The 19,515-nt window shown below is 42.1% G+C and overlaps 2 protein-coding genes across 9 annotated transcripts; both read left to right on the forward strand.

Annotated features, from left to right (window-relative positions):
• The first annotated feature begins 462 nt into the window (after positions 1–462).
• On the forward strand, positions 463–7,018 carry LOC135259963 (G-protein coupled receptor 26-like). Its single transcript, XM_064344961.1, has 3 exons — positions 463–4,267; positions 4,636–4,749; positions 5,608–7,018. Exons 1-3 carry the CDS (start codon positions 3,600–3,602, stop codon positions 5,843–5,845), a joined length of 1,020 nt encoding a protein of 339 aa, XP_064201031.1. The 5' UTR covers positions 463–3,599; the 3' UTR covers positions 5,846–7,018.
• Positions 7,019–7,765: 747 nt separating this feature from the next.
• Positions 7,766–18,268, forward strand: LOC135259961 (carboxypeptidase Z-like). 8 transcript variants are annotated; one of them, XM_064344954.1, is made up of 11 exons: positions 7,766–7,971; positions 8,791–8,820; positions 9,921–10,295; positions 10,996–11,211; positions 11,656–11,885; positions 13,290–13,451; positions 14,461–14,619; positions 15,220–15,355; positions 15,894–16,033; positions 16,273–16,372; positions 16,911–18,268. In XM_064344954.1, exons 1-11 carry the CDS (start codon positions 7,857–7,859, stop codon positions 17,258–17,260), a joined length of 2,013 nt encoding a protein of 670 aa, XP_064201024.1. In that variant the 5' UTR covers positions 7,766–7,856; the 3' UTR covers positions 17,261–18,268. The 8 variants fall into 8 exon arrangements, with proteins under 8 accessions (XP_064201024.1, XP_064201026.1, XP_064201029.1 ...); XM_064344956.1 differs by having other exon boundaries at positions 8,791–8,812; positions 9,919–10,295; XM_064344959.1 differs by lacking the exon at positions 7,766–7,971 and adding an exon at positions 8,324–8,443 and having other exon boundaries at positions 8,791–8,812; positions 9,919–10,295.
• The last annotated feature ends 1,247 nt before the right edge of the window (positions 18,269–19,515 follow it).

Consider the following 19,515-nt stretch of genomic DNA (forward strand, 5'->3'; position numbering starts at 1 on the left):
ATGAATGTTGATGTAACAATCACTGCTGGTAACTGAAAGCAATAGTGTTCTAGAACACTGACTTAGAATTTTGAAGGGAAAAAAAACATTCCAAATAGTCTACTCTTCAAAGGGTTTAATGATCTCATTAATGATACAGGCTGTTGAATTGACGTGTGCTTAAAATAATGTTTTCATGACAAGCTAGAAAAAGAAAATGGCAACCCTCACAAGGTGTAAACAAGGATAAACCTGCCTGCCACATCCACATCTGACTATCCAGGAATGGTAAATACTCTTCAAGGAACACATGAACACAACCCTACTGCTCGGAATGACACAATGAAGGCTGGAAGCCAGCAGACATTATAACTCGCTCCGTAGGACAAATAACAAAGAGCCTATGCAGTCTTGACAAAGAAATATCAAGCAATCCAGCTAATCACACATGCAATGGCAAGATTGTGCATGGCAAGATAGCTGCTGTTTCATAAGCAGGATTCTAGAGCTTGTTTTTGCATATATCACAAGCCTCAAACATACTGGAAAATACCAGGGCAGTGACGTCACAATGTGCGGCCAATGAAATATTGGCAACCTCGGCCCCGATCCAAAATGGAGTCCGCTCTATTCTATTCATTGAAGAACACTGGACTGATCACTTTTCCCCACCTGAAGGACAGCATGACCTGGCCGTGGGGTGAAAGTAGACTACTGTTTCCCTTCATGCGGGGATCATTTTTCATGTGGCCATTCAAACCTTTCTAAAGAAGATTTCAGCCTCTACTCAATTAACATCTGTCCTTAGGTTTGACAGGAGTGACAGCAAGATATTGGCAAGTTCATAGATCACTAAAACTGAGTTTGAGTAATGCTTGAGTTTACTAGTAACTCAAGGAAAGTTAAGGAAAAATGCAAATTGAACATCTTGACTTCCAGAAGACTGTTATGTTGTGTGACTTATTCGTAAGCAAAATACAGAAAAACAGTGAGAATTCAATTAGGGAACAGTATTTGTATCAAATCACTTCACGCATTAAACACCTGATGTTCTATCTATAATGTTACCATGCTATTGCAATAATGACTGTGTGTATAGAATATGTATTAGCTTGCTGCCAGGGTTAAATACCACATGCCTAACTTTAAAAATAGCTCATTATCTCAGCGCTAGAAGAGACCATCTATCAAGATACAAATTAGCAGTCTCTATTAAGCTCTAAATATAGTAAGTTATTCTTACAAAATCTGTCAGCCAGTGATTTAAACTCCCTCCTACATGATAAAAGATGTAGAATCTTAGACAGTAGATATTGTAGCCTACATGCGATCCATTGCTGAGAAGAGAAATTATTAATAATTTTACACAGCAGTGAACCTATTGGGAGTATACGTATTGAAGATGACTCTTGCACTGTCAAATTAAATCTGACAGGAAATGAAACCCTGAAATAAAAGACTGTCTTGGTACAAAAGGCAAAGTAAAAAAAAAAAAAAAGATATAATCACATTTTAGAGGAGTCATTTCATTTAATAGCAATGTGGGCAGACATGATATGGTTTCATATGTGCTAGAATCGTGATTTCCAATGCAAGCCTGTGGGCCCACAGATAGAGACTTTTGATTATCATACCATAAAAAATGAATCCATTTAGTAAATGTTGTATCAGCTAGTATTTTAAGTTTTATTCCTTAATTATTTTTTCAGCAGATTTAGTTTTTTTCTCCTAATTTTCCAGGTCATGTTTCTAAGCCTGTCGTGCCGCAGCCTTATTTGGGAGAGCATGCAGACCAGCATGTGCATCCTACAACCCAGGTTCAGCCAGTCATATCTTCCGTTGACTTGGCAGTCTCTGAGCTGAGCTGTGCAGCCACTGCGCCCGATGACTGCAGTTCCTGCGCAGTGTATATGAGGTCTGGCTGGCCATAGGAGGTGCTCTTGTACTGCTCACTTCTTGTTACAATACACATCACGGCCGTTTAGAATTTTGAGTCCTAAATGACTCCTACAAGAAGAATAGGAAAAAATCACCAGCCCTTACAAACCTAAAATAAGAAAGGCCCATGAACACACCCCCATCCTTTAGTACTTCTATTTCTACACATTCCAATTTTGTCTATTTGCTTCCGACATGAATTATCCTACACGCAGCACACCACACATGCATACTATTAAGTACACTTTCTGATTAATAGTTTTGTAATGATTAACCACACGCTAAACTTTTAACTTGTGCTGCATACTTTGCAGTACTACTACACATGTCTATATTAGTTAAGTTGAGGGATTCACCAAAAATCATTGAAATGTATAAAAAACGACAAATATTACACTTCAATTTCACGCAGAACCATGTGGCAGCCATTTTATTGAATTAGACTTCCTCATCCACTGTGATGAACTCCCAAGCTCCCCACACAGCTGGCGGGTGCTTGATTGAGCGCCATTTCTAATTATCAAGGATATCCCTCATGCCCAAGCACCATGTACAACAAGCTGAAAATGATCTGGAGCAATTGCACGTTGTCAGGAAATGAAACGGCTAATGGCGGACCACGTCTCCAATCAAAATTCAACTGTGTCATGAAAAATAGCACTACTGTAGTACTTTGCATAGCAAACACTGATGTCATATTTAAAAAGAAGGAACAATACATTTCACAGGTAAATAACAGGACAATCCTAATTTAGATTTAGATTGATGTAATGTTTCACTGATTTTATTGCTTCTAAAGAGTATTAATAGAGTACTCTATTATTACTCAACATAGTGCCTCCAATGGGCACTGCAGTCTCTGTGGGCATCAGTAGTGAGATAAGCCACTGGCTGCAACTCAAAGTGGTGAATGTTCTCATTTTGTTACAGATTTCTCTGCATTAAAAGGGCCTTGTGCAACTGAAAGATGCTTTGGGTATGGCTCACATACTATATATTCAGAGCATCTGAAGTTTAATGGGTACAGAAGATGGCTGTAGTTACTGATACTGTAGAATAGGCTACATGGCCATCTGTTTCATTACATGTGTTTCTCAGCTGATACACAATGAAGCTGTCGACACAGTTATACACTTTTTAACACCCTGTGGGTGTATTTTCCATTACGCATAACGGTTTTTGTACGAGGTTACCTCAGAAATCTTGCTTTGAATTTGTGAGTTCACGTGAAGACAGCCATCAATATTGCCTTGCGCAAGTTGTTTTCTTGTGCGCATGATCTGAGCAAAAGGCGAGGGAAAGCCTTGCCATGGGTTTTCAAGCGAGGTAGTCATAGCAGCCTACGACACGAACGAAACGAATGCATTCTCGTCCATGCGAAGGGAGAAAAAGCATTAAATATCAATAAAAAAATTAGGTCCTATGTACCCGGGAGTCGGTGCTTTAAACTGAAGAGCAACAAAAAGATTACTGATCAAGTTTGAACATAGCAATGCGGGATGCTTGGGATTGTCGAATTCAGAACGCTGGACAGCTCCGTCAGAACGCTGGAAGTCTTGTAGGAGTTAAATTTCCCGACGAGGAATGAATTGTTGAGGATGTGTGACAGTGGATCAAGCAGGGGATAATGCACAGATATCGACAAACGCCAGTAATCAGCTGGTGACATTTTGGATTGAGAAATGGACTTGGCGGAAATCCTCTTGGCGTTGTTTATCGGTGTGATCGCGATTGTCTCTTTATTATCGAACTTACTGGTGCTGCTATGTTTTGTCTACAGCACCGACATCCGCAGGCAAGTTCCGGGAATATTTACCATGAACTTGTCTCTCTGCAATATACTTATTACCATTTTAAACATGCCATCGACGTTGCTGGGGATTATTAAAAACCAACAGCCTTTTGGAGATTGCGTATGTCACACTGTAAGCTTTCTGGAGACTTTTTTGACTGCAAACACAATGCTGAGCATGGCAGCTCTGAGCATAGACAGGTGGATCGCTGTAGTCTTTCCGCTGAGTTACTCCAACAAAATGAGATACAAGGACGCGGTAATCATGGTGTGTTATTCGTGGCTTCATTCCCTCACTTTTTCGTTAACCTCTCTGCTTTTATCCTGGGTCGACTACAGCCACATATACGCGTCCTGCACCTTACATTTGAACGAGGAGAGCGAAAGGACAAAGTTTACAGTATTCACCGTCGTGTTCCACGCAACGAGTTTCATGCTCTCCCTCCTGATATTATGCTTTACTTACTTAAAGGTTTTAAAAGTAGCGCGATTTCACTGCAAGAGGATTGACATAATAACCATGCAGACCCTTTTCTTGCTGGTAGATATTCACCCCAGGTATTTATGCGAATTTACTGTTTACGCACCAAACAACTACTATCATTATACATACTATATCGTTATATCAGATGTCGATGTGTAATAAAACACTTTCGGGCAAACCAGTGCCACAGGACAACGTGCAGTACATTGTTTATCGTCCGAAGGCATTCACAAGTTAAGCTACAAGTAATCTAAAGCGGAATGGGTTCATGAAAAAATACGCATGCCATGTTAACGTGTAAAAAACGTAATCATTTTTGGAACCCACCTTACTGACACTTTTATTTGTTATATATCAGAATAGTGCGTGTACTGTTTTCACGCAATTATTGGTGTATCTTATAATGAATATCTTATAATCATGAATCTCTTATTATATCTAGTGTTAAGCAACGCTGTCTCGCGGAACAGAAAAGGAGGAAACAACGGGCTACCAAGAAAATAAGCATTTTTATTGGATCGTTTATTTTCTGTTTTGCCCCTTATGTTATCACGAGGTAAGGATATTCCATAAGGTCAAACATGCACATGAAACACTGTTTTAAAAAGATAGTAATGGTCCATTAGAAAATGTCAGAACGTGTGAAGTATGTTGACCAGTAGATAAATTAAATAGCAAATAATAGAATTTTGTGGAAGTATCCATACATTTTATGAAGCACAACTTATATACTTTTAAGTATGCAATGACAGTGTATGCAAGTATTACTATATTACTATAAATAATGTTTTTGTGTTTTAAACTACACTTTGATCCTTTTTGGGGGGAGTGGATTCATAAAAGAAGTTACAGACTATAGTCATGCTTCAAACATTGAAGACATCGTCCACTTTTTATAGATTATGCCATAAAAACCTGTCCCATCGTTTGGTTTAGACTACAACATTTGTTGTTTAATGTTCATTTTTACAACAGAATTTAAGTGGACATTGGCACATACCATTACATCCTTCCACAGTATCACAAATTTGAGCTATTTTCTAAGTCTACTTTTATTGTGTGGCCATAAAAAACAGCGTTGCTAGCTTTGTTCATATCCCCCGCATGCAACCCAGTAAACAGGATGAGTTGGTATTGGTCAGGTTCGGGTAGGCTACGACACCGCAGTTGAGCTACCCATTACTCCAGTAATACTTACTAATTTTCTTTGAACCTAAGTGGCTCTTCAAACAAAAGCAGTTTCTGTCATCAAAAATGCATGTCATCAGTGTCAATATAACGTGTGAAAAACAAACAAACCGTTCCATGAAACTGCCCGTACTGTACTAGACTGTTCCTTTGGAACTCTAGGAAATAGACATGTCTACCTGAGGGCGTGTCAGTTTTGCTAACGCCCTCCCCATCTTCTCCGCAGGCTGACCGAACTCCTTCCGCACGTGGGGATTAACCGCCATTGGGGCATCGTGAGCAAGTGCCTGACGTACAGCAAGGCAGCCTCCGACCCCTTCGCGTACTCCCTCCTGCGGCAGCAGTACAAGAAAGCGCTGATTAGCATCGCCAACAGGCTGCTGAAGAGGGATCTTTATCCCTCCTCTGGGCCCAACAGTTCCTTAGACACGGAGAACGACTACAGCCTACAAAGAGTGAGCTAGCGTGATGCGCGCGGGCAGCACCGCTGGAGACAGTAATCAACACCTGGGATTATAGCAGAGTCGTGTCCTTTCAGAGATCACCATTCAAAGCCCGTACAAATAAATTATTGACCGAGCTAAACATCTGTGACTCAGACCATGCCAAATTGAGGAACTGGATCACGCGGAAGGATGCTGTGGCTGAGGAATTTTCTGACAAGTTACAAAAACAAGAGCGCATCTACTGGCAAGCTCATTATTTCCTTGCAAAATCAAAAACATCCCGTAAACCAATAGCTGAGATATATTAGCAACTGAATATCTGCTGTATATCGCTTATAAAGCTACTTTTATATGACCGACTTCATTTTCCGACTTTGCGCCACTAGCGCTACATGGTGGTCCTCCAGAACTGAGGGCTGATATTACCATAGAAATAATAAAACTACTGGAGCTGGTCCCTGGCCTAAGGTCATGTATTTTGCACGCGAGGGAGACGCGATAAGGGCATCAAGACGATTTCTTTAAGTGGAACTATGTTCTTAGCTCTACATGGGGCTACACACAACTGAGAAGCACATCTGGAACAATTCCTTTTAGCTTAGTACGCTCAATGTGGACATCGTAGAGCTACTTTGCTCACAATTCTAATGTAGTCACTGGATATTAATGCACTTTGTTGTTGTTTCAGAGCTATCAGTTACAAGAAAAATGCCAAAGGCAGAACATCACTTTTTTAAAAAAAATAGAGTATGACCTTAAAGCTTATGTTATGTACCTGAATGTACTGCCAGATTCTTTTAACTGAAATGTATTTGTACTATTTAATTTTGCCTAAAAAGTGAAATATTTATAAAACTTTATATTTATATATAACAGTTAGGCTACCTATTTTGCACTGTCCAATAAATATGGTGTGTATTTGTTAGACTGTACTTTTATTCAGTAGAGAGAGAAGAAATAATCCATTTTGGAGCAAATATTTTAATGTTCAAGTATTTTCAACTACAGTATATTGTGATTGTGCCAGGTTTTATTGATAAAGTATTTGATATATGGGCTTATTATGCCTTGAATTTCAAATTGTTTTGAAGTGTACCTTCATCATGGATTATTCTGAAAAATAATGTCTGTGCTTTTGTGCGTGAGTGAAATAATTTGTGAAATTAGTGCAATAAATTTGAGGAAAATTTGCATTCTTGGTGTATTTAATTTGATAAATCATGTGGACAGGGCAGGGGGTATAAGGGGTTGGAAAGTGAAATATTACAGTATGCAGGTTTAAAAGAACATTGCTTCAAGGATTCTAGAAGACATGGCAGTCATAAAGAAGGTCTGAGACATAATTCTTCTGGAGCCATTTATTCCGGACAGGATGTCGTCCCTTAAATCAGCTGACGATTTTTGAGCAGGTGTCAAAGCTGTCAGATCAAAGGTTCTGGAGTCCAGGTTTTGTGAAAATGACCTCACTTTTTTTTTCTTCTCCTGCAAGTGTGCTGTCTTTGTGAAAACGGGGTGAAACCTAGCATGAAACCTAGCAGTCCTAACGGCTTCCCCAGCAGTTGGAATAAAGAGGGTATCTTGAGGAAACTACTGCAGTCCATCATCAGCTAAGAGGTCTGTTCTGTCGTCCTCGCTGACCCTCTAATAATGCACGCCCACAACACATGTCACAGGCCTAAATTTAGCTGATAAACAATAAAGTATATCACAGGAAAAATGTAATTACTCATGCAGTGGTTTACCTGCACTTAATATTGCAAAATAGTCTACATCACGGTTGTGAAAAGGTGATGCTAACTGTAGATGCATGCACTGACATTCCCCCAATACTTTGCTCAGATAAAACAACCTATTTTAATACAGCCTCTCCCCCTCTCTTGTTTTATCCGTCCAACACCCGCAAGTCTTCTGTAATTTGATAGTCGACCGTAATACGTGTAATAAACTCACTTTTTTTCAAGGGAAGCGTTGTGAACGGAAAGTTTCCTTTCTAATTAAAGCGGATAGGGACGAGAAGTGCCACATCACAATGTATACGGAGTACAAACGGATCAAGATGAACGTTGTTGTTTTTGCATTAAATGTAGCGGCTGTGGTCGTCTGGTGTGCCCCACGACGTTGCGAACCTGGAGACGAAATTTTAGGTGAGTTATAAGTTTCAAACCACCCTGGAGCAATTGATTATTTACTACACAATTTTTTTTCATGGAGAATTATGACAGGGCAACGTTAAACGAGCCGATCGAATGCATATTTAGAACCAAACTGAACAATGTATTGAATTTATATTAGACTGCGTGCATTTTATTCAAGTGAAATAGGCAATGTTGTGACTGCCTATCTTGCGGAGATTGAATTGTGATTTATATTCACTCCTTCACACCAAAGATCAAATAGGTACGCAAATGATCTGGCATTTAGTGTGGTGGTGTCCTCTGACGTTCAACGTGTTGTTGCATCATCAGCTAATTGATTAAAATTAATGACACCTTGGGGTGGGAAAACGTTTTTGCATGGCTTTGCTTTGCTTTGCTATTCCGTTATCGTTTTCAAATTTAACAACGTGCCTCCTCGACGGATGAAAAACGGACAAACTTACGGTAGCAACGCCAAGTGGTAACCTACTTTCTTAACAGACGTAAGGTGTTGCAGATAATGTTCTGATTAGCACCACTGACAGTCACTTTGAACAGGTAAAACAGCCACATAATAAATTCCAGAGGATATAGAAGAAATGTAGGAGAGCATAAAAGACACAACTTCGGTACAGAAGGCAACCATCAGTTATTATTTAATGTTTATATTTTTTTATTGTTGTTCTTGCTGTTGTTATCATCCCTTTTCTGCGCTTTGCCTGGCGTTAAAATGAGAGATCCTAATATCAAGCACTCTACTGCCACCCATTGTTGGATTTATGTATTACCTCTGAGGTCTCACGGCGACTGTTGGGGTTTGTTTTTCAGGAAGATGCAGAGCTTCAGATGAAGACAGAGGTAGGTCTTCTTTGATGTTTGTAAGAGCACAGTAAACAGTTTTACCTTGTTAAACCTAGTGATAAAAGCTTAAGGGTGACTTAGGGTGAACATGTTCAATTAGACCTTTAAGAATCTAGTAGATAATGGGCTAACATTTTCTTTGAACAATGATAAATATCGTAGCTTGAATATCATGCAGTTGAGCCATCTAACAGACAGCTGAATCTGTTAAAAACTACAAATGGAATTCACTTGGGAGAGCCTGTCTTACTGTCTATGCAGAGCATTCTGCTCATTATTTCATAGTCTTCTTGTCCTGGGTCTCTGTCTCAAGCATGACATGGAACAATAACAACAAAAGAACAACACATTCCTCTTGTTTGCATAAATGGAGAGTTTGCTTTGGCGGTTCAGGCGAGCTCTTGGCAAGGCCGCGACACATTTCCCAGCAGCATCCCGGAATCCCTGGTTGACCGGGCCTTGGAAGACTTGGATGCTCATACCAGAGGACATAGTAACAGAAAGAGATACAGAGCACATGTGTTCATGAAAGGACTTGCTTGGGTAATTGCCTTGACCTTTGAGAGCCAGGCTTCATAGTTTGGCTCGTGCTTGAAGAGTGGGAGAGTTTCACGTTCCATCATTAGACATTTCATGAATTCCTCTTCGCAGATTAAACATATTTGTTTATCTTTGTGTCCTGCCAAGGCAGGGTGGTTTAGCATTTGTGATATTGTAAGACATTAGCAGCTTATGACATTACTGTAAATAGATTTTTTAAATATATTTGATACAGCTGCTCCTAGCAATGTTTAAGAAATAGGCTGAATGGAAAAAAAACATTAAAAAGTGCACTTCCCTCCGATGCGCAATAAAATGTCCATTGTTAAATTAATTTCGATAGTCAACTATATTTTATTCTGATTGAGTGCACATCATCCTTACTGTACAAATATCAACTCTATTAGAGTCAAATTAACGCCAAACATTTTACTGTGTATAGTCAAAGCTGACCTTTGTTTTGGGAAACACAAGCCCTGGTGATCACATGTTTCTTAAGTCCCTCCCATTTCCCTCTGAGCGCGCTCTGTGCTTGTCTCTCTTGCTCGACCGATCAGCCAGGTGCACGGACATGATGCTGGGCTACTGCGACGACATGCCGTACACCCGGACCATCTTCCCCAACCTCCTGGACCACCGGAGCCGGGAGGAGGCGGAGGCGGGGGCGGAGTACCTGCTGCTGAGCGTGGTGGAGTCGCTGCTGAAGGGGGAGTGCACGCCGGACGTGCGCATGCTGGGCTGCTCGGTGCTGGCGCCGCGCTGCGAGCGGGACCGCGCCCTCAAGCCGTGCCGCAGCTCGTGCGAGGCCGTGCAGCGCAGCTGCGCCCACGCCTTCGAGGCCATCGAGATGGCCTGGCCCTACTTCCTGGACTGCGACCGCTTCTTCGTCAGCGACGAGGAGGGCTGCTACGACCCCCTGGAGGGGCTGAGAGGTATGGCGCCCCCCCCTTCCCCTTTGCTCTCGCTCTCCTCTCTCCTCCCTCTCCCTCTCACTCTCTCTCTCACTCACTCTCTGTACTCTCTCCCCTGCATCTCCCTATCCTCCTCTCTCTCTCTCTCTCTCTCTTCCTCTCTCTCTGTACTCTCATCTGCATCTCCCTGTTCTTCTCCCTCTTCCTCCTCACCCTCTCCCTCTCTCTCTACTCTCTCCTCTCCTCTGTATCTCCCTCTCTCTCTCCTCTCCATCTGGCTGTGGCTTCAGCTTTGACCACAAACAGTCCGATGAATTCCTCTGACCTTAGAGTGGCTGCTCTGTAAATCTGCTGATGATGCAGAGACAGACCCCTCTAACTCATAGCACATGATCTTTCTCACCAGTAATTAAACATTCCAATCCAATGTGTTTCTGTGAATCCTTCTAGTAGAAAGCTTGATGGATTCATTAAAAGAATCTCTTCAAAGTTGATCTTGAAATGATCAGATTGAATTTGAACCTGTGGTTCAACCCCTGATGTATTAAGCGTGCTTAATAAAAATCATAATCTTGGCATTTGAAGATCTTGCATATGTAAAATGCATCTTGCATTTTTTCAAGGTGCATTGCAATGAGCTACGATTAATAAATAAACTGTGTGATATTCAGAGGTATCAGTATTAATATCCTCCCTCTGATCCACTTTCATGCGGCCCTAGAGAAAGAAGAGGCGGTCCTTGCCAGCGTCTCCCCAGAAGAGCCTGGCACCATCATCCAGTTCATCTACCACACGAACGCGCAGATGATAAACATACTGAAGAAGACGGCTGCGATGTGCCCCGACATCGCCTCCACCTACAGCATCGGTCGGAGCGTGGAGGGCAAAGAGCTTCTGGTGATCGAGTTTTCCAGTAACCCGGGGCAACATGAGTTGCGTAAGTTCCTCCTCTGTGCTCTGTCAGTGTACATGAACATCGGATTTAGATGCTCATGAATCAAAAGTGTGCTGTTAGAGGATGCCAGCCCAAGCATCAATCTGCAAGTCTTCTAAAAAAAGACTTTGCTTTACTGGTTGCAGAAATCCCAATCTAGTTTACCCCTTTGTATGTTTTCTAATCCATATATATTATTACGAATAAATGCTTGTGCTTTCATTGTTTTATAAGAACAGACAGCAACTACTGTACATTCCTACTGACACATCAATGGCTGTCATGTTAGCAAAAAAACTAAAACGGATTGCACGATGTACAACAAGAGATGCTAAAAACGTTGTTCACAGACTGCCTTACAAACACCCTCTCTTTCAATGACATATGTACTGTACACTACCCACAACGGGGGCTGTGCTTGTCGTTCTCTCTCGCCTCCGCCTGTAGTCGAGCCGGAAGTGAAGCTCATTGGCAACATGCACGGGAACGAGGTGCTGGGCAGGCAGCTGCTGATCTACCTGGCCCAGTACCTGTGCTCGGAGTACCTGCTGGGGAACCAGCGCGTCCAGGCGCTCGTCGAAACCACCCGCATCCACATCCTCACCTCCATGAACCCCGACGGCTACCAGCTAGCCTCCTCAGAGGTAGAGGGTAGCAATGACCCAGACAGCGAAGAAGTAAATATCCCTTTGCCAAGGTTCCTCTCCAGGTGCTCTCTGACCCCGCCCACTTCCTGTACCTGCGACCCGGCCGCCCACTTCCAGATTGAGTTCCTCCCCCCCCCCGCCAAAACCGCGCGGAGAAATGGCAGCGTAATCTCGGGCCAGACTGATGTCTTTCAAATTGCTTTTTGCAGAAGAACGGTTCAGGCACGCCTGAAAAAAAAGTGACATCGCAACTGGCAGTGGGAAGGCAACTGACATTATATCCTCAACTAACTGAATTTCTGTAACCTTCCTCCATTTTAACACGAGTGACTAATAATAATATGCAGTTCCATGAGTGCAAGATGCAGTTTATTTTACAGTAAAAGATATGGCTGTTTCCTAGAAGTTAAAAATATACTATTTTTTTCCATAAATTGATGGATAAACTTTTTGATTTTTGATTAAGTATACAGAGACTGAAAAATATTGACATAAATTGAATTGAGGCAGAAGTTATGCACAGTAAAATTACATCGTATTATTCCTGAATGAGTATATGAAAGTCAACTTTATATGTTAGTGAACATAGTATTATGAGAAATGAACAGAAAAAAATGAAATATAGGACAGTTAGCTTAGAAAGTACAACAAGACTAAATAGAATTGGTTTTGGAACTGGAATTGAATTTGGTCTGCATATACAGATCTCCACTGAATCTCTGACTTATATCTTATATCTAAAAATGATTAGCACGTCACCAGAGCCCAACACTACCTGCTAAATTAAGACCACCTCTAAGATTGCAATTGTTTGAGGGTGAGAAGAGGAATAGAAGTTTGTTAGTCCGAGGACAATGTTGAGTGGAGTGAGAGTACCTATGGAACTGTTACCCCTGTGTAGTTTTAATCATTTAAAGGCATACTGTGCAAGATTATTTTAGCCTGTGTTTATAATCAAAGAAGTCTCCTCCTCCATCTTCAACCCTACCCACTCACCCCTGAGTATATGACCGAGTCACAGACACATTCATTAATTATAAATTACAGGTACATTTCTGGTAAAGTACAAAAAGACAGAGATTGCCAGTGCAAAATAGACATGTCATTTTATAATAATTTCTAGTTAAGAATCCTGCATAATATGCCTTTAAGGTGTAAGAGCACAAATAAGTCGTTAGAATGTTCTTAACTGAACGTTCTAATGCTGATGTAACAATCACTAGTAGCAATTGAAAGCAATGGAGTTCTAGAACACTGACTTAGAATTCTGGGGTTAAAGGGGTCAAAGTGGTTAATAGAGCATGCCACCGTGTCCTTCCTCACTCTCCTCTCATCCGTGTCATTCATTCGCTCATTCGTCTCCGGCCGCAGCACGTTCCCCCGAATGACCTGTAATGACCTTTGCTCTTCGCAATGGCCTTGTGAAATCCGCAGGGTCCCTGGTACAACGGGTGGATCACCGGACGGGCCAACGCCCAGAACCTTGACCTGAACAGGAACTTCCCTGACCTGACGTCCATCGTTTACAGCCGCCGCAGGACGCGGCGTTACCGCACCAACCGCATCCCCATCCCAGACTCTTACTGGTCTGGTAAGGTATGAATTGCATTTCTCATATTTATGACATCTGGGGTTTCTGCAGTGATAATGTAGTTCTTAATTATCATGGTATTTTAAAGTGCTTGAATTGAACTGCTGGTTTTTCCACCCTCCCTTTACCTGGGAGTCAGGTGTGCATAATAGATCTCTAGGAAGAGGGTTAGGCAGCCCTGCTCTCGCTGTTGAATGAGGTGTGCTTTGCTAGGGTTGGAGTGAAAACCTACAGGATGGTAGATCTCGAGGAACAGGGGTTTGACAGCCCTGATCTAGCTGCTGAATGAGGTGTGATTTGCTAGGGTTGGAGTGAAAATCTACAGCATGATAGATCTCCAGGAACAGGGTTGAACAGCCCTGGCTTAGTGTGTGGATCACGGTGTCCATGGTAGCAGCTGAAGACCACAGCAGGACAGTGTCTGTGGTAGCAGCTGAAGACCACAGCAGGACAGTGTCTGTGGTAGCAGCTGTAGACCACAGCAGGACGGTGTCGTGGTAGCAGCTGTAGACCACAGCAGGACGGTGTCTGTGGTAGCAGCTGTAGACCACAGCAGGACGGTGTCTGTGGTAGCAGCTGAAGACCGCAGCAGGACGGTGTCTGTGGTAGCAGCTGTAGACCACAGCAGGACGGTGTCTGTGGTAGCAGCTGGAGACCGCAGCAGGACGGTGTCTGTGGTAGCAGCTGAAGACCGCAGCAGGACGGTGTCTGTGGTAGCAGCTGAAGACCACAGCAGGACGGTGTCTGTGGTAGCAGCTGAAGACCACAGCAGGACGGTGTCTGTGGTAGCAGCTGTAGACCACAGCAGGACGGTGTCTGTGGTAGCAGCTGAAGACCGCAGCAGGACGGTGTCTGTGGTAGCAGCTGAAGACCGCAGCAGCACGGTGTCTGTGGTAGCAGCTGAAGACCACAGCAGGACGGTGTCTGTGGTAGCAGCTGAAGACCGCAGCAGCACGGTGTCTGTGGTAGCAGCTGAAGACCACAGCAGGACGGTGTCTCTCCTGTGCGCTGCAGGTGGCTCCGGAGACGTACGCTGTGATGAAGTGGATCCGGTCCATCCCCTTCGTGATCTCCGCCAGTCTGCACGGGGGCGAGCTCGTCGTCTCCTACCCGTTCGACTTCTCCAGACACCCGCTGGAACACAAGGTTCTCTCCCCCACCCCGGATGAGCAGGTGACGCCTCACCGACAGACGCGTTTCAAAACCAGCTGTGAAATATAGCAACACTAAAAAAAATAAAATAAAAAAAAACATATATACTTCCTGGGTATACATAAATACATGAAAACAAATTCATGAAATAAACTCACCAATTTCAGTTTTTTAAGAGAGGCTGTATATTGTGCAGTTCATAAAAGTCGCTGAGATGAAAATAGAATATTGTAATGTCATCTGCCAATGAACTCTGGGTGGAGAAAAACAGCTGTTACAAGACTTGAAAGTCTCATAAAAGCAAAAAAATTTATCATGACATTTGGTTTTTTGCCACTGCTGTGATACTGTGTGGTGTTATAAGGAGACGGTAAATATTGTAGCGCATGGGGCTACCCTTCCCAGTGTACAGTTGGCAAGTTGATGGTTTTTGGTTTCAATGCCCTCTAGGCATTATTTTCTGTATGTGTGAGTGTGTGTGTGGGTGTGCACGCGCATGCGTGTGTGTACGTGTAGGTGTGTGTGTGTGTGTAGGTGCGCGTGTGTTAATGATAGTTGGAATACAGTACTGGAGTGCCTCTGTACATGTGGTAATGATAGCCATGTGATGTCATGATGTAGATATTCAAGCAGCTGGCCAGGACCTATGCAGATGCCCACACCACCATGGCCAGTAACGAAACTGACAGATGTGGTGCCTCGTTCGCCGGTAAAGGTGGCATAATTAATGGAGCGGAGTGGTACAGCTTTGCGGGAGGTAGGCCCTACCTTCACCCTGGGTGACTTCACCTGTCGCTGGGTAACTTCACCTGTAGTTCCAGCTCACTGCTGGCAGATTAGCACAGGTGGAAAGTCCAGGAGTATCAGAAAGTTAGAAGTCCTGTCATGCGTTTCTTCCACCCATGAACTCATGAACTGGTGATTGCACTAATTAGTTCTACCTCCTCCTGCTGATCAACAAATCAACAAAAAAAAGTGATTAAAACTAAATACTGGGGAGGACTTTTACTTCCTGAACTTGGATTTTCCACCTCTGTGGATTAAGAACTGCTGGCTGTAATGCAGGGTCCTCCAACCCTGATCCTAGGCCATTGCTGGTTTTTGTGACCCTGAACTTGATCAATTAAAGCAGTTGACTGTACATTTAGCTTGTTTCTTGGGTCCTGAATTTAAGGTGAAAACAAAAGTTCTACAACACTAGTACTACATTTTACCTCAACTTGAACTTCTGTCTCTGAATTAAAACAAAAGAGTAGGTAATACAATACATCTCTCTGTATACTTTTGTTTGCTAGGAATGGCTGACTTCAACTATCTTCACACAAACTGCTTTGAGATCACAGTTGAGCTGGGCTGTGACAAATATCCTGTGGAAGAGGACCTGTACACCGGCTGGCGGGATAACAAAGAGGCTCTGTTGAGCTTCATGGAATCAGTGGGTCCACAGGGCTGTCTTGTTTGGATGATTTAGTAACATCCGAGCTGACTGCATGACTGTTCAAGTGAATCAGTGAATCACCACAGAACTGTTTAAGTGAATCAGAACAGGACTGTTTAAGTGAATCTGTTTAAGTGAATCACGGAAGGACTGTTTAAGTGAATCTGTTTAAGTGAATCACGGAAGGACTGTTTAAATTAATCTGTTTAAGTGAATTAAGTGAATCTGTTTTCCAGGTCCATCGTGGTATAAAGGGAATAGTAAAAGACGAATATGGAAATGGAATCAAAGGAGCGAGTATTTCAGTTAGAGGAATCAGGCATGACATCACAACAGGTAAACTGTGATTTATATTTATGCTAAAGGACCAGCTGCTACACACTGGTCTATTTCCAGCAGTGTACTTGTGAACGAGCCCAAGGCTGATAGGATTCATCTGTGCTTTGTCAAGGCTTGAGTCAGTGGCAGATTGGAAAATTGGGAGAATGATCTTTGAGAAACAAACCTAGATTCCTTTAACATAAGCATTAATAACCAAATAAGTAAAACAAAAATAGTATGTATTTTAAAGCTGAATAAAGACCACACAAGCATATGGCAGTGCCCAGTTAAGCATATCCAAGTTGACACTGTGAACACGTTCATTCGAAACAATGCTAATAATCTGGCCTGGGGTGCTAACAAAGTTAGCTAAGAAAAGGTGCTAGAAATTCAAGTACAATTTTAATGCTGATGAATTTACCTGTGTTCCCATTGCTATTTGGTACTGCATGGCCTTAAATGAGTTCAGTTACAACAAGCAAAGCCAATGTTTCACATTTGTTTTTGTTTTTTCCCACAAATAAATTTAGCGTTCCTTCCCTTCTTTCTCCAGCTGAAGGTGGGGACTACTGGAGGCTCCTGACCCCGGGCATCCACATCCTCACGGCCTCGGCCCCCGGCTACACCAGGATGATGAAGAAGATCTACCTGCCCGCGCGGATGCAGAAGGCCGGCCGCGTGGACTTCGTGCTCAAGATGGCCATCCTGGAGCCCGACGTCGACTACTTCAACCCGCCGGCCATGGGCACCTACGACCGCTTCGACCCCTTCAACCAGTTCGAGCGCTACACCCGGAGCGAGCTGGGGGTGAACGGGGAGGAGAGGCAGGAAAAGCCCTGGTGGTGGGCCTACTTCGCCCAGTCGGGCATCTCCGCCCCCACCTGGCTCCTGCGGAACTATTAGCGCCGCAGGTAGAACCGCCGCGGTCACCTGCAGCAGCCCCACCTTCCTGCCGATAATCTCACGGCCCCGAGGCCTGTAGGCTTTCTGCCCGCTTAATGCACAACCGAGACCCTCAGAGACGCTGTGTAAGGTACATGCTTGATCATTAACGAGCCCCGACATCCTCTTTCAGTCCTTGACTCTCTGTGCACAGTGCACCTACTCCTTTTGGTTTTTATCGAGCAAACCTTTTCTTGCATTCTGACGCCACTTTGTATCACGTGCCGCTGAAGGTTTCTCGTCCTCTGGCAGGTGGAGGATGGATTTTGTTTTGGTATTTTTGTCTCTTTAGTATTTATCTCGCTTCCTTTTTTTGAACTACCAAATTGACAGCCCAGTCATTTGCCTTAATTGTTTTATTTATTATTGTTATTTTTTTAATGATTGAAATGAAGATGACAAAAATTGGCAGGCCATAGAATGTTATTGACAGAAGCCGCATACACCACAAAAAAAAAGTCTGTCTTAAGTTTTACAATATTATGAGACTTATATTATTTTTTCACTGAAGTAGGAAATGTTAGCGTGTTTTTTGCAAGTGAATTCATCTTACCCCAATAGCAAGTCTTGAAATGAATATAACTGGTTCTCCTCATTGGCAATCTTTCTGTCTTTTTTGCAAAAAAATTAATAAATAAGATTTTAAGTCGAAATATAAGACTAAAATACTTAAGATTTACTTTTTTACAGTGTACAGTAAATTTCCCCTCTATACACAAAAGGTTTTTAAATGTTTCACAGAATGGTTTCAAAGCAAAGGGACAGTTTGGGATAGGATATTTAGATGGTCTTCCTTAGCTAACCATCTTGTATCGTTTCCTGTATATTTGTGTCAAGAGTTAGCCATCTCCTTCCTCCTATTTGTTCACAAAATGCCATTACAGGCCACTCCATCCCTCATAAGAAGGAAGAAAGAGTGTTTCATATAGTCAAGAGAATATAAAGGAGAATTTCTCAAACACACTAAAATTGTGGTTGTCATCTTTTTTTCCCACAGCCAGTGTGATAATCACGCATTTTAACCATGTTGAAAGACAAAAGCTTTAGGCTGAAAAATATATTTAAACTGTCAATATTCATTTGAAAATAGATCAAAGGATAAGGACGGACATATGCAAATGTACAAGGAAAAGAATATGTCATTGAGAAATTATCAAAGGAGTTAGTAAATCAAAATTCAGAACTCCGAAACTGAATCTTGCCCCTTTGGGGTCTAAACTGGATGAACAGCAGATTCCGACTGAAAAAGAAACATAATCCATTTTTCCCACAATGCATTTCCTATATATAAAGTAAAACCAGAGCCTGTTTTTACTATATTATATTCAACTATAATTGAATATTACATTTTTCTATCATTCTTATAATTTTACATGATGTTGTAAGTGTGGCACGTACAAATCTCATAACTGCAAACACTTAATCTTTTTTGGTCTGCTCATCACAATACAAGTTATATTCATCTGTTAATATTTTTAATGGGAAAGAACATTGCCTAAGATAAAAACTCTTGTCACTGTTAAAGGAAAGGCATTTGCAACATCAATTTCAAACATCACTGACACTAATTAGCACTGAGGGCACTACTGCACTGCATGACACTGAAAATATTATAATGTATATGAGTAATATGTAATATTTTATTTAAATCAACATATCCCTGATTTCAAGAAAATTCAACATATTATCTTTGTGGAATAAGACCCCCTTACATATGTCAGGCCCCTGAATTTAAGCAAAATCAACAAGGGAGTGCCATCTTAAGAGGAAAAATTTATTTTCTTGCATTATACCAAATGTTAATCTAGGAAGGTATATTCATATATAATAAACAGACAGCTGCTGAATGTCATAGACTGTCCAGAGGGGGGCGCTGCAGACTCATTTACAGAGAAGGAAGTTGTCTGCCTGAACTGTTAATTCATTGCAGTCTTCAGTAAAAGAAAGTGCCTGTAATTGTCCTTAAATGGTCACACCATCACAACTAGCCTGAACATACACTGCACAAATTTTGTAATACTGCACATTTCTAATTTATGTTAAAGGAACGGTCCCAGGTTACATACTGTAGCTACAGTATTCGTCTATGCAGAACCCTGCTTTTGAAAAAAGAATCATAACTAAATCGTTGTTTTTGCTTGCACATTTTAATTTAAGGAAAATATTTTTTTTGCCCTGGAATTCAGGGATTCCGTTCTCAGCTATAAGCTCCATCC

This window comes from Anguilla rostrata, chromosome 7, assembly GCF_018555375.3.
Source record: "Anguilla rostrata isolate EN2019 chromosome 7, ASM1855537v3, whole genome shotgun sequence".
Lineage (NCBI taxonomy): Eukaryota > Metazoa > Chordata > Actinopteri > Anguilliformes > Anguillidae > Anguilla > Anguilla rostrata.